Source organism: Nothobranchius furzeri, chromosome 3, assembly GCF_043380555.1.
Source record: "Nothobranchius furzeri strain GRZ-AD chromosome 3, NfurGRZ-RIMD1, whole genome shotgun sequence".
Taxonomy (NCBI): domain Eukaryota; kingdom Metazoa; phylum Chordata; class Actinopteri; order Cyprinodontiformes; family Nothobranchiidae; genus Nothobranchius; species Nothobranchius furzeri.
This window is the reverse complement of record NC_091743.1, coordinates 92,180,669-92,193,053: the sequence shown is the minus strand read 5'-3', so window position 1 is coordinate 92,193,053 and position 12,385 is coordinate 92,180,669. Positions and strand designations below refer to the sequence as shown.

The 12,385-nt window shown below is 41.6% G+C and overlaps 1 protein-coding gene across 2 annotated transcripts in view; it reads right to left on the bottom strand.

Moving 5' to 3' along the window:
* Positions 1-12,385, bottom strand: part of nbas (NBAS subunit of NRZ tethering complex) — a 283,815-nt gene that overhangs the window by 254,549 nt on the left and 16,881 nt on the right. For both annotated transcript variants that reach the window (XM_054733731.2, XM_054733732.2), the window contains exons 7-9: positions 12,033-12,166; positions 8,586-8,719; positions 3,628-3,726 (exon numbers count right to left, since the gene is read on the bottom strand). In XM_054733731.2, coding sequence (XP_054589706.1) covers positions 3,628-3,726; positions 8,586-8,719; positions 12,033-12,166 — 367 coding nt within the window. The remainder of the gene's footprint in view (positions 1-3,627; positions 3,727-8,585; positions 8,720-12,032; positions 12,167-12,385) is intronic.

Genomic DNA, 12,385 nt, shown 5'->3' with positions numbered 1-12,385 from the left:
GGAATAACTAATCTAGTTCACACATATCAAACTGGAATAACTAATCTAATTCACACACATCAAACTGGGATAACTAATCTAGTTCACACACATCGAACTAGGATAACTAATCTAGTTCACACACATCGAACTGGAATAACTAATTTAGTTCACACACATCGAACTGGAATAACTAATCTAGTTCACACACATCGAACTGGAATGAATAATCTAGTTCACACACATCGAACTGGAATAACTAATTTAGTTCACACACATCGAACTGGAATATCTAATCTAGTTCACACACATCAAACTGGAATAACTAATCTAGTTCACACACATCGAACTGGAATAACTAATTTAGTTCACACACATTGAACTGGAATAACTAATCTAGTTCACACACACATCGAACTGGAATAACTAATCTAGTTCACACACATCAAACTGGAATGACTAATCTAGTTCACACACATCGAACTGGAATAACTAATCTAGTTTACACACATGGAACTGGAATAACTAATTTAGTTCACACACATCGAACTGGAATAACTAATCTAGTTCACACACATCATACTGGAATGACTAATCTAGTTCACACACATCGAAGTGGAATAACTAATCTAGTTCACACACATCAAACTGGAATGACTAATCTAGTTCACACACATCGAACTGGAATGACTAATCTAGTTCACACACATCGAACTGGAATAACTAATCTAGTTCACACACATCATATTGGAATGACTAATCTAGTTCACACACATCGAACTGGAATAACTAATTTAGTTCACACACATCGAACTGGAATATCTAATCTAGTTCACACACATCGCACTGGAATAACTAATTTAGTTCACACACATTGAACTGGAATAACTAATCTAGTTCACACACACATCGAACTGGAATAACTAATCTAGTTCACACACATCAAACTGGAATGACTAATCTAGTTCACACACATCGAACTGGAATAACTAATCTAGTTTACACACATGGAACTGGAATAACTAATTTAGTTCACACACATCGAACTGGAATAACTAATCTAGTTCACACACATCATACTGGAATGACTAATCTAGTTCACACACATCGAACTGGAATAACTAATCTAGTTCACACACATCATACTGGAATGACTAATCTAGTTCACACACATCGAACTGGAATATCTAATTTAGTTCACACACATCGCACTGGAATAACTAATTTAGTTCACACACACTGAACTGGAATAACTAATCTAGTTCACACACACATCGAACTGGAATAACTAATCTAGTTCACACACATCAAACTGGAATGACTAATCTAGTTCACACACATCGAACTGGAATAACTAATCTAGTTTACACACATGGAACTGGAATAACTAATTTAGTTCACACACATCGAACTGGAATAACTAATCTAGTTCACACACATCATATTGGAATGACTAATCTAGTTCACACACATCGAACTGGAATGACTAATCTAGTTCACACACATCGAACTGGAATAACTAATTTAGTTCACACACATCAAACTGGAATAACTAATCTAGTTCACACACATCGCACTGGAATAACTAATTTAGTTCACACACATTGAACTGGAATAACTAATCTAGTTCACACACACATCGAACTGGAATAACTAATCTAGTTCACACACATCAAACTGGAATGACTAATCTAGTTCACACACATCGAACTTGAATAACTAATCTAGTTTACACACATGGAACTGGAATAACTAATTTAGTTCACACACATCGAACTGGAATAACTAATCTAGTTCACACACATCATACTGGAATGACTAATCTAGTTCACACACATCGAACTGGAATAACTAATCTAGTTCACACACATCAAACTGGAATAACTAATCTAGTTTACACACATGGAACTGGAATAACTAATTTAGTTCACACACATCGAACTGGAATAACTAATCTAGTTCACACACATCATACTGGAATGACTAATCTAGTTCACACACATCGAACTGGAATAACTAATCTAGTTCACACACATCAAACTGGAATGACTAATCTAGTTCACACACATCGAACTGGAATAACTAATTTAGTTCACACACATCGAACTGGAATGACTAATTTAGTTCACACACATCAAACTGGAATAACTAATCTAGTTCACACACATCGAACTGGAATAACTAATTTAGTTCACACTAGGGCTGTAGCGAAGCCTCGACAACGTCGACGGCTCGATTCTAAAAATTTGTCGACGTCAGATCCGGAAGTCGACGCACCACGCCCACTTGTTGCATCCCCAGGAGTTTGTAAATAGAGGAGGAATCTGCCTGTTTTTCCTCTAGCTCGCCCTCTTCTCCGCCTTCACTAACATCTCCGCCAAATACCGAAGACCCGGAACAACGTCCGTCCACTACTAGATTATTTTCCTGTTTTGCCCGCCTTCGTCTCCCGGCAACGGACAACAACTTCCGGGGTCAGATGCGCTGCTTCGTCTCTACCGCAGATGTAGAACATCACCGGGAGCGCTTCTCCCTTCATTAAGGAGCTTCTTTCAGACATTAGGAGAGCTGTTTTGGTGGTAGCAGTCTCTCCTCCGTGCTGGTCTGTTTGCTGCTGGGTGTTTTTGGTTTATTTAAACTTGGTAACTTAAACTTAACGTTGGTAAAGCTACTGTTAGCATCTTCGCTAACAGCTTCTTGCGTTGGGATAAGCTGTTACGTTTTGGTTTAGAGTTCATCTTTTTTGTGGTGTAGATCTCCCTTTTATTACATTTAGAGTGTTGTGGGTTTTCGGTTTAGTGTAAAATATCACCTTGAGTTTGGTTTAACCCGTAAGACCACTCGCCTCACGCACATAAGTGACCAAAACAAAGCAGCATGGAGACACTCCATCTTCTACCACCTCTCAGGCAGCAGCCTGCACTCCCAAGTTCTACACGTCACCAGAACATAAACAACCGCAACACAATAAAAGCAGTGTTATACAAAATGGAAGGCCTGTAGTGTTTATTCTCTTACAGTAAGAATTTATCAATTTTTTTGAGGAATTTATTTGAGATTTTCTGGTTTTTGTTAATTGTGCAATAGAAAAATAATCATTAGATTAATTTTCTAAATAGTCATTAGAATAGTCGACTATTCGATAAAATAATCGTCAGAATAATAGTTTTAAAAATAATCGTTTACCCCCAGCCCTAGTTCACACACATCTAACTGGAATGACTAATCTAGTTCACACACATGTATCAAAACAAAAATAATTTGGGATGAGGAGATAAGAAATGATGAAAGAGTTGGAAACCTCAGCAACTTTCAGCTCCACATATTTAAAGCGCTGTATGGCGTGGCTTCATTGGCAACAGGTTTCAGGATGAAAACTGATCCTAAGGATCTGTAAGGACGCCTGCAGACGCCTGAATATAAATGTAAGAAAAACACTTGTGATCAAACGCTGCAGTAATGGAAGCAGTCTTGGACTGTACAGTACTCAAGAGAAAATAAATTCTCCAGGGAGTCAAGTGAAGGCTACAGATATTAATTAGGCTGCCACTGATGGATTAAAAGCTTAATAGTAGCAAAAAGAAGAAAATAAATCATCATATTAAGTAACATTCGACAAGCATTCCAGGCTAAATGCTGCAAACGTACCGGTGAGAGGGGAGGTAGGCGGCGGAGGTGATGCCGTGGGACTGGTGGGTGGAGAAGCTGAAGGTGTGGTTCTCCTGAAAGGTCTGATTGGTTCCCACGCTGAAAAACAGCAGGAAAGACAATCAAATCTAATTAACCTCTGGCACGTAAATAATGGAATCACAAACACTCGTATGAAAACCGTTACCGGTGCAGCAAAGAGGTTTCAGGAAGATGACAGAGCTATTTCTCTCCCAGCTGCAATTAAAATGAGACATGGCAAAATATATAATATAATTAAGGGCTGGGGGAGTGATTTAAACTAGATTGGTACGTGTTGTGTAACTGTGTTGGGACATCTCACAGGGGAAATCTGAGGAAATGTATGGAGAGGAGGTGATAAGGAGGGAATGGAAATAAGCGGGGGATTTTAGAAATTTTGACAGGTTAGATCCGTCCAAACATTTGGTTGTTTTTGACATTGCCAGCAAGAGTGTGTGTGCATGTGCACATGCTAAAACGTGCACCAAAGTCCCCGGGAGAGAAAACCACCTCAGCTGTAGATATGAGACTCTAATTTCAAGTGTTTAGCAACATTATTAGAATGCATCACGCTAAAAAGGAAAAGGGAACACGAGCTGCGTGCTAAACCTTCAAAAACACACTTCCTGAGGAAATCTGCTCTTCCACATCTTAATTACACACACGCACACACACACGCTTATACCTCAAAGGCAGCTAACACAATCTCTCCGCCTGCAATATGAGAATAAATCAGCATTTTCCTCCATTTTCTGCAAACATCAGTACTGATCCCAAACTGAAGGAGGAGTGCAGGACATCATCTAATTAAGATTCAACACACACACTTGCTAAACTTCATCCTGTGCATTGGGATCGTCACTGCACCATGGCCTGGTGTGACAACTGCAATGAAACAAATGAGAAATCTCTGAGAGGGGGAGAAAAAAACAAAGAGCTAAAGCTACATTTAAATGTGATGATGATAGGAGCCACGAGGAGAGAGCATACATAAATCAGATGTGATAAAATATTTAGCATGTATGTCTGAGGAAGGAGATTCAGGCACTGGAATTGGTATTCAAAGAGAGCCATGCCTGCCTTCGACATTTAGGTAAAAAAAATAAAAATACTAGTGTGCTGCATCGACTCGCCTCACAAACAACATTATACAGAAAATGCAGCTAAAATTCTGATTTTGGCCAAGAAATAATCCTGCAGCAGTATAATTTAGTGCCAACTGAAACTCCTGATTAAATGTTTGCTGCACCTGACTTTATTTACGCTGGTTGACAACAATTAGCGAATTCTGTAGCTTTTTTAAGGTGAGACGTGCGAGGGTTGTGGGTGGAAAAGGGTCCAATTCAGTCGCACTGATTAACAGATTTTCAGATTAATAAACACATTAAAGTCAACCGCCTAGTTTGAGCATGCAAGTGCTTACTAAAGGCTGAATGGAAAAGACGGATCATGAAATCACCGTTTCGGTGTGTTATGAGGTCGGATTTTTGGCTACTGGTAACTGAAAAGGAAAACAGCCTTGGTACATAAATTAATTACGAACGCTTGGGTGGGATTTAAATGGTCCAGGATAGGGTTAAGCCCATCTACGACTGGGCTGACACTGCTGGCGCCTAGAGATGCATAAAACATGCTAATTTCCTGTTGGGATAACACTGAATCATCATCGTCATCAACAACATAAAGATGAAATAAAGCAACCGCCACTTTCTTCCCTTGTTGAGAACTTATGGGAATCAACTAAAGTTAATAACAAGTCAGTGACTCGATGCAATCTGCTGGGTTTCCTTTGACAGAAAACTTCATGATAAAATGAACTGAACTTCATGCACTGATTAGTAAGCTCAGTCTAAATGTTTATTTTGTAAAGCTCCTCGAAATGACTCTTGTTGTGATTTGGTGCTATCGACATGAACTGAAGTGAAACCGAACAAACGGGAAAGATTATCTAGGAATAATCTCGTTTGGTTACTTGGAGAGGGTGAGACTTAAAACTCATACTGCATCCAGACACTAGAGGGCGTTTTGGTTTGATTTGGATTCAACAAATTGGGTTTCTCAGGTTAGTTATCCTGTACAGGTGCTGGTCATAAAATTAGAACATCATGACAAACTTGATTTATTTCAGTAATTCTATTCAAAAAGTGAAACTTGCATTTCAAAAGTTTATTTCTTTCATTTTGATGATTATAACTGACAACTAATGAAAATCCCAAATTTAGTATCTCAGAATATTAGAATATTGTGAAAAGGTTCAATATTGAAGACTCCCAGTGCTACACTCTAATCAGCGTCTTAACTCAAAACACCTGCAAAAGCCTTTAAATGGTCTCTCAGTCTAGTCCTGTAGGCTACACAATCATGGGGAAGACCACTGACCAGACAGTTGTCCGAAAGACACCCATTAACACCTTGCACAAGGAGGGCAAGACACAAAAGGTCATTGCTAAAGAGGCTGGCTATGCAGAGCTCTGCGTCCAAGCACATTAATAGAGAGGTGAAGAGAAGGACAAGACGTGGTAGAAAATATGTGTACAAGCAAAAGGAATAACCACACTCTGGAGAGGATTGGGAAACAAAACCCATTGAAAAATGTGGGGGAGATCCACTAAAAGTGGACTGCAGCTGGAGTCAGTGCTTCAAGAACCACCAGACACAGACATGGTCTCAGCCATCGCATTCCTTGTGTCAAGCCACTTTCGAACTAGAGTCTGCCCTGGGCTAAAGACAAACAGGACTGGCCTGCTGAGTGGTTCAAAGTTTTCTTCTCTGATGAAAGTAAATGTTTCATTTCCTTTGGAAATCAAGGTCCCAGAGTCTGGAGGAAGAGAGAAGAGGCACAGAATCCACAATGACTGAGGTCCAGTGAAAGGTTTCCACAGTCAGTGATGGTTTGGGGTCTCATGACATCTGCTGGTGTTGGTCCATTGTGTTTTTTGAGGTCCAAGGTCAATGCAGCCATCTACCAGGATGTTTTAGATCACTTCCTGCTTCCTGCTGCTGACCAACTTTATGGAGATGCAGATTTCCTTTTCCAACAGGACTTGACACGCACGCCGAGCCAAAGCTACCAGTACCTGGTTTAAGGACCATGGTGTCCCTGTTCTTGATTGGCCAGCAAACTCTCCTGACCTTAACCCCATAGAAAATCTATGGGTTATTGTGAAGAGGAAGATTAAATAAGCCAGACCCAACAATACAGAAGAGCTGAAGACCACTATCAGAGCACCATGGGCTCTCCTAACACCCAAGCAGTGTCACATACTGATGGACTCCATGCCACACCGCATCACTGCAGAAATCCAGACCAAAGGAGCCCCAGCCTAACACTGATTGCTGTACATGCTCATACTTTTACATTTCTAAAAGGTCTTATTTTGCATTGGTCTTAACTGATGTTCTCATTTCCTGAGCGACCGAATATGTGGTTTTCATTAGTTGTCAGGTATAATCATCACCGTTAAGAAATAAACATTTGAAATATATCAGTCTGAGTGTAATGAATGAATCTAATATACAAATTTACTTTCTGAATGGAATTACTGAAATAAATACTTTTGTCATGATGTTCTAATTTATGACTAGCACCTGTATGCGGTCGAGTTCAGAGTAACATAAACTATTTAAATAAAGGTGTCCGTTGATTCGAGTGTGTACTTGACCTGTCTGTGTTGTATCAGCTGTACTCAATGTGCTACAAAGAAAAATGTGCTTGTTGGATTTAACTGTAAAAAAAAGGTATTTTTAGGCCAATCAAAATGCCAGTTGACATACACATAGGCAGAAAGCATGAGTGTGTCTGACGGGAGTTGAACCATCAGCATCTTTTCCCTCGGAAAGAAGTTAGCCAAGATGAAATGTTAAGACATGCAAGAGCCGAAAGCAGGGCAGCTCATTTGAAGAGGAAGAAATTAAATGTCATTTAATGTGTTGAAAATGTCAACGAGTAAAAGAGGGTGATGTGCAAAGTGCCAGGGTTGTAATCTAATGAGCAGAAGCAGAGGAGTCAATGGAGTTGGTCTGGAAGTTATAGAAGGACTTGAACAGTCCAGCTACAAGAAGGTGAACTGGATTTTCAGCTGAGTGTAGTCCCACAGTAGGACGGTTTAGTCGCGTGCTAATCAGGGGTAGGGAGGAGGGCCTTCAGAGTGAGTTTCTGCTCATTAAGCAACAATAGACAGCTACAGCTTGTAAGCTTGACCCTCCCACATTCCAGTCAGAATTGGCAAAGCTCCTCGGGTGAGAAGCGAAACCCAAAGTCCAGTCGCCTTCATTTGAACCCTTTTGGACGTAAAACCTCAAAAAGACTATTGTAGCAACGCGATGTCATCTATGTAGATGACGCCAATGCATCCGTTTGGGAAGTGCAACAGTGTGTTTTTCATGGCTTTCATCCTGGCAGTGGAGGGAAACAACATCACATGACATCACACTGCCATATCAAACGTGATTTGTCCGTGAGAGAGGGGGTGGGGTGCACGCAGAACATTTCCGGGGTTATTGCTCAACTTCTTCATCTCCAGCTTCTACAGATTCCCAATTGACTCTAATCAGGTGCGTTAGAGCCGATAAACAACTAAAGCATGTAGGACAGCGGCCCTGGTTAATATAGTTTATACATCAGTTTGGATGATCGTGACTGTGAGCTATTTTTGTGTTGGTAAAGGCTCCAATCTCAAAAACTACCAAGTATTACATCAAGGAGACGGTGTCACCGTTATCAGGAGCCAGACGACTTGTAGATTAAGCAAATCTTAATGAACAAGACTTGATTTTAAAGTATTTAATAAACATAGAGAGCACCAAATGAAACTTCATAGCAGCCGAGTTTTCCAACAAGCAAAAGATCCCCAAAACTCCACAAACAACAATGACATGACAGGTCTACCTGGACCTTGTTATCTCCAGGGAGAAAGGCAGCTCCTTGCGTCTCTCACCTTACTAGATAGCTCTTGAGTCCACCACCGTATGTGATCACAAGAAGCTCAGCTGACCACTGAGCACTCGCCGTGTACTCCAAGAAGATGAGGCCTGCGACAGCACAACTGAAATCTCCAGGAAAACTCCCCACCTGGATCAGGACAGAGGGAGACAAGGAAGTGTGGGAAAAAAACAACATATTTTGTGCTTTCAACAGGTTTTTAAAAGGGTAAGCAGCAAAGACGCAACAAGAAATGAACATAAATAAGAAAAAAGATGAAGAGAGGAGACAGGCAGTCAGGGAACAAACCATAAGAGACAAAGTTAAAGAGACGAGACGAGCAAATCTGAATTCTCTTCACACTTTCTGTCAGTTTGACTTTTCTATCATCTCCTCCAGAAATAGCAGCAAGCCAGTGCACTTAACGGCGACAACAGGAGGAGTGCAGCGGCGCTGAGGGGAGCAGACTTTCAGAGGGTAATGTGGCCGGGGAGATGGACGAGCGTCTGCTCGCGCTGTCTGACAGAGCAAATAAAGAAACGGAGGAATGACGGGCAGAAATGTGGGAATAATGATGGAAGAATAATCGGATGGGGGTGAAATGGGGGCAGGAATGGATTTGATGGGAGAAAAGGGAGACAAGCGAGGATGAGAGGGATGTAAGAGCAGCACAGATGTGAAACATTAAAGATGGAAGGTGATGAAGACGGGCTAAAGAGGACACGGAGATCAGAATGGAGAGGAGGAAGCAACAGATGATGAATGTAGAACTGAAAAAAGCCCCGTGTCTAAGAGTAGAGTGTTCCTGACCAGGAGGGTTAGACGTTTCTCCTCGATGTGACGGCTGCTGAAAGTGCTCAGTGAAAGTGGAGGACCTTCGCCTGACTCATCTCAGGAGAGGGTTAGGGTTACATCCACTGTAACTCACTCGGGTAAACAGCTGGATCTTCATTCACTTTGATTATTTAGCTCCGTGGAGCAGGAAGGTCCCGGGTTTGATTCCCAGCTGGGTGCAGTCTGCATGCTCTCCTAGTGACCTTTCAATTGGTCTGACGTTGTGACGCACAGATGTTTCACACAGATTTATTTGATATAGCGCCTTCTAGAGTCCTGGAACCCCTCAAGGCGCTTTACAACACAGTCATTCACCCATTCACACACACATACACACATGTGGTACCGTAACAATAACTTAGTGTGTGTTTCCATAAGATACTAAACTCTGGTGTCCTACGGGACCTTTTCCTCTACTGGACGCAGCGCGACTTGGTTGCTACTCCTTTAACGGTTCCTGCGTCGTTGTGGTTCCAAACGAAGCAAAAACACGACGTCAGAATACGCCAGTAACTGACTATCTAGGGGGCGGAGTCACTGGGTGGTCCAGAGAGTTCTGCCTAGCTGCCCGCAGCCTTTTCCAGCTCTTTTCTTCAGGGAGTTAGTAGAAGACTGAACAGGAGCAAAACACTGCTTCTATCTTCACCTCATGCTACATCTAGACCTCAGGTCTGCCCAGCTCTGACGAGCCCGCCCACTAAAGCCCGAGTCGAGTCGAGTCGAGCCACGCTGTGCTGAGTAGTAGAAACAGGCCGTTAGTGACCAGTAGGTCTAACGGGTAAGCAGCTGATTCTCCTCCAGCTGCAAGGCTCTACCTTATTGAAAAGGTCAAAGGTCATGTAATATTAGCTCAGACTAAAATTTCTACACAAAATTTAAAAACACACTATAGAGATCAGAGACGGCCAAACACGTTACAACCAGCCCTGTGGAATTCCACTTTTAACATTCATACATAAACGAACAGAACTTCACGTTTTTGTTAATAAAAGGTCTCGTTCGGTGAAAAACCGTATAACACGTATTCTCATATGACCCGCCACTATGGGCCCAATACGTTCAAACGGTCCACGACCCCATCACCTGCATCAGCTGACAATAGGAAAGAGACGGGAAAATGATTGGTCCAGAAGAAGACAGTTCCTTCTACGCCACAGGAAAATATTAGTGTCTGTGGCCCCGCCCACCTTGGCTAGGGACCACGGAAGACGAGTTTGTGGCCAACAGAGAGTTAGTTCGGTTAGTAGAAGCTAACCAATAGCAGTCCACAACATGGCGGAACACGTCTGAACTTGTTATTTCTGGAGAAAAAACATGAACGTAGCATTTTTTACACAAGGAAGAAAAGCGAATGACGGCGGGGAAGAGTTGTGATGCAGTTAGCCAATCAGAGATGAGACTCGTAAGCCTACGGTTTTCTGAGCCCCACTTCCCCGACAAACTCCTATCCCGTGAAACAGAAGCACCAGAGCTTTATTTCCCCTCAGAAAACGACTCACAAGGCATTCATTTATCCTAGATTTCACAGCCGATTTATCGAAAAAAATACGTGAAAAAGACATTTATGATTTTTTTATTATCTTAAGACATGAACTAAACTTTTACTAGGTTTAAACTTTAAAGATGTGCAGTGATCGCTTGTAGAAATTAACGCCTTGTAAGTCGTTTCTTGAGGGAATAAACTATACCGACGCATCATTTCTAGGAACTAAAAGATGCCCACATCACAGCTTCAGGCGACCGGTTTTGGAGTTGTACTTCCTGATATTTGGACACATCGTCACAGAATGGATAACAGCAGCGCGACTCTACCGCTGACTCACAACCTTGATGTTTTATCTCCACACACACACACGTTTGGAGGAGTTCCTGCAGTGTGGTGAAGTTGCTCATGCTAATGGTTAGCTTAAACTAGCCAAGATGTTGACTGGTGAGTCCCAGACAATGAAAGAACAAGAGCCTTCCACGTCGTGAGTCAAGATGGGAAATGCTAAGGGACTGTGTGACGTCCATCTGTCAGGATGTTATATCTAAAGAGTTTCGCCATCTATTTTTCATCAGAAGCTAACACAGGAGATAGGTCTAGGAGACTATTTTCATGTTCAGCCTGCATGAAAAACTCAGAAACAATCACTGAAAATGGGTTTTCAGGGTTCCACACTTTCAAAACGTACATTTTAAGAAATAATTATGCATTTAACAAGATCACCTAGTTGTTACGTTTATGGACTACTAAGCATGAAAGTGTGCTGCGTCACCTGCTTTTAGAAGGTTTACTAAAAAAAATCATTATTTTTAGTAGGGATGTACAAGATATCGGCACCAATATTGGTATCGGCAGATGTTAGTCTGTATCGGTCTGATAAATGAAACTGGGCCGATATTAACAGCAGATTATTTTTCCTTCTTGTTTCTGTTTATTTATCTGTTGGGGGGGGGGGGGTATTTGTTTAGTCATGTGACAGTGATTGTCAGTTACACTGATATTGGCCCAAACATTTCATATCGGTGCATCACTAATTTTTAGTATTTTATGAGGCTAGTGAGTCATTTGTTTTTGTTTTGAACCAGTCAGAGTGTGTTTTTAAGAAGGAAAAAAAGGCTAAAAAGCATGTGTCGTCATAGTTACCGGCGGGATGACAAAGAGCTCGCTGCCTATGAGGTCAAAAAGCCGGACGGTGCCTGTGCTGTCGGCGTAGGCCAGCAAAGTGCAGTCATAGCTCCAAGCCACTCTTCTCCACTGTGGGTTTGGGTCCTTCGGCACTGCAAGAGGGGAAAAACATCTAGAATGACCCGATAGTCTAGAAATGAAAGCTTGCAAATGAAGAAAGATGAGAGAACCCTCTAGGAATAATCCTCGGTGTAATGTGATGTGCCGATGACGAATACAAGTTGAGGGGAGAGGAGAGATAAAGCTGAGGCAACACATTAACACAGCGTGTCTAAGGTTTATCCAAAGCATCTGTGAGCCATAGCTCGAAT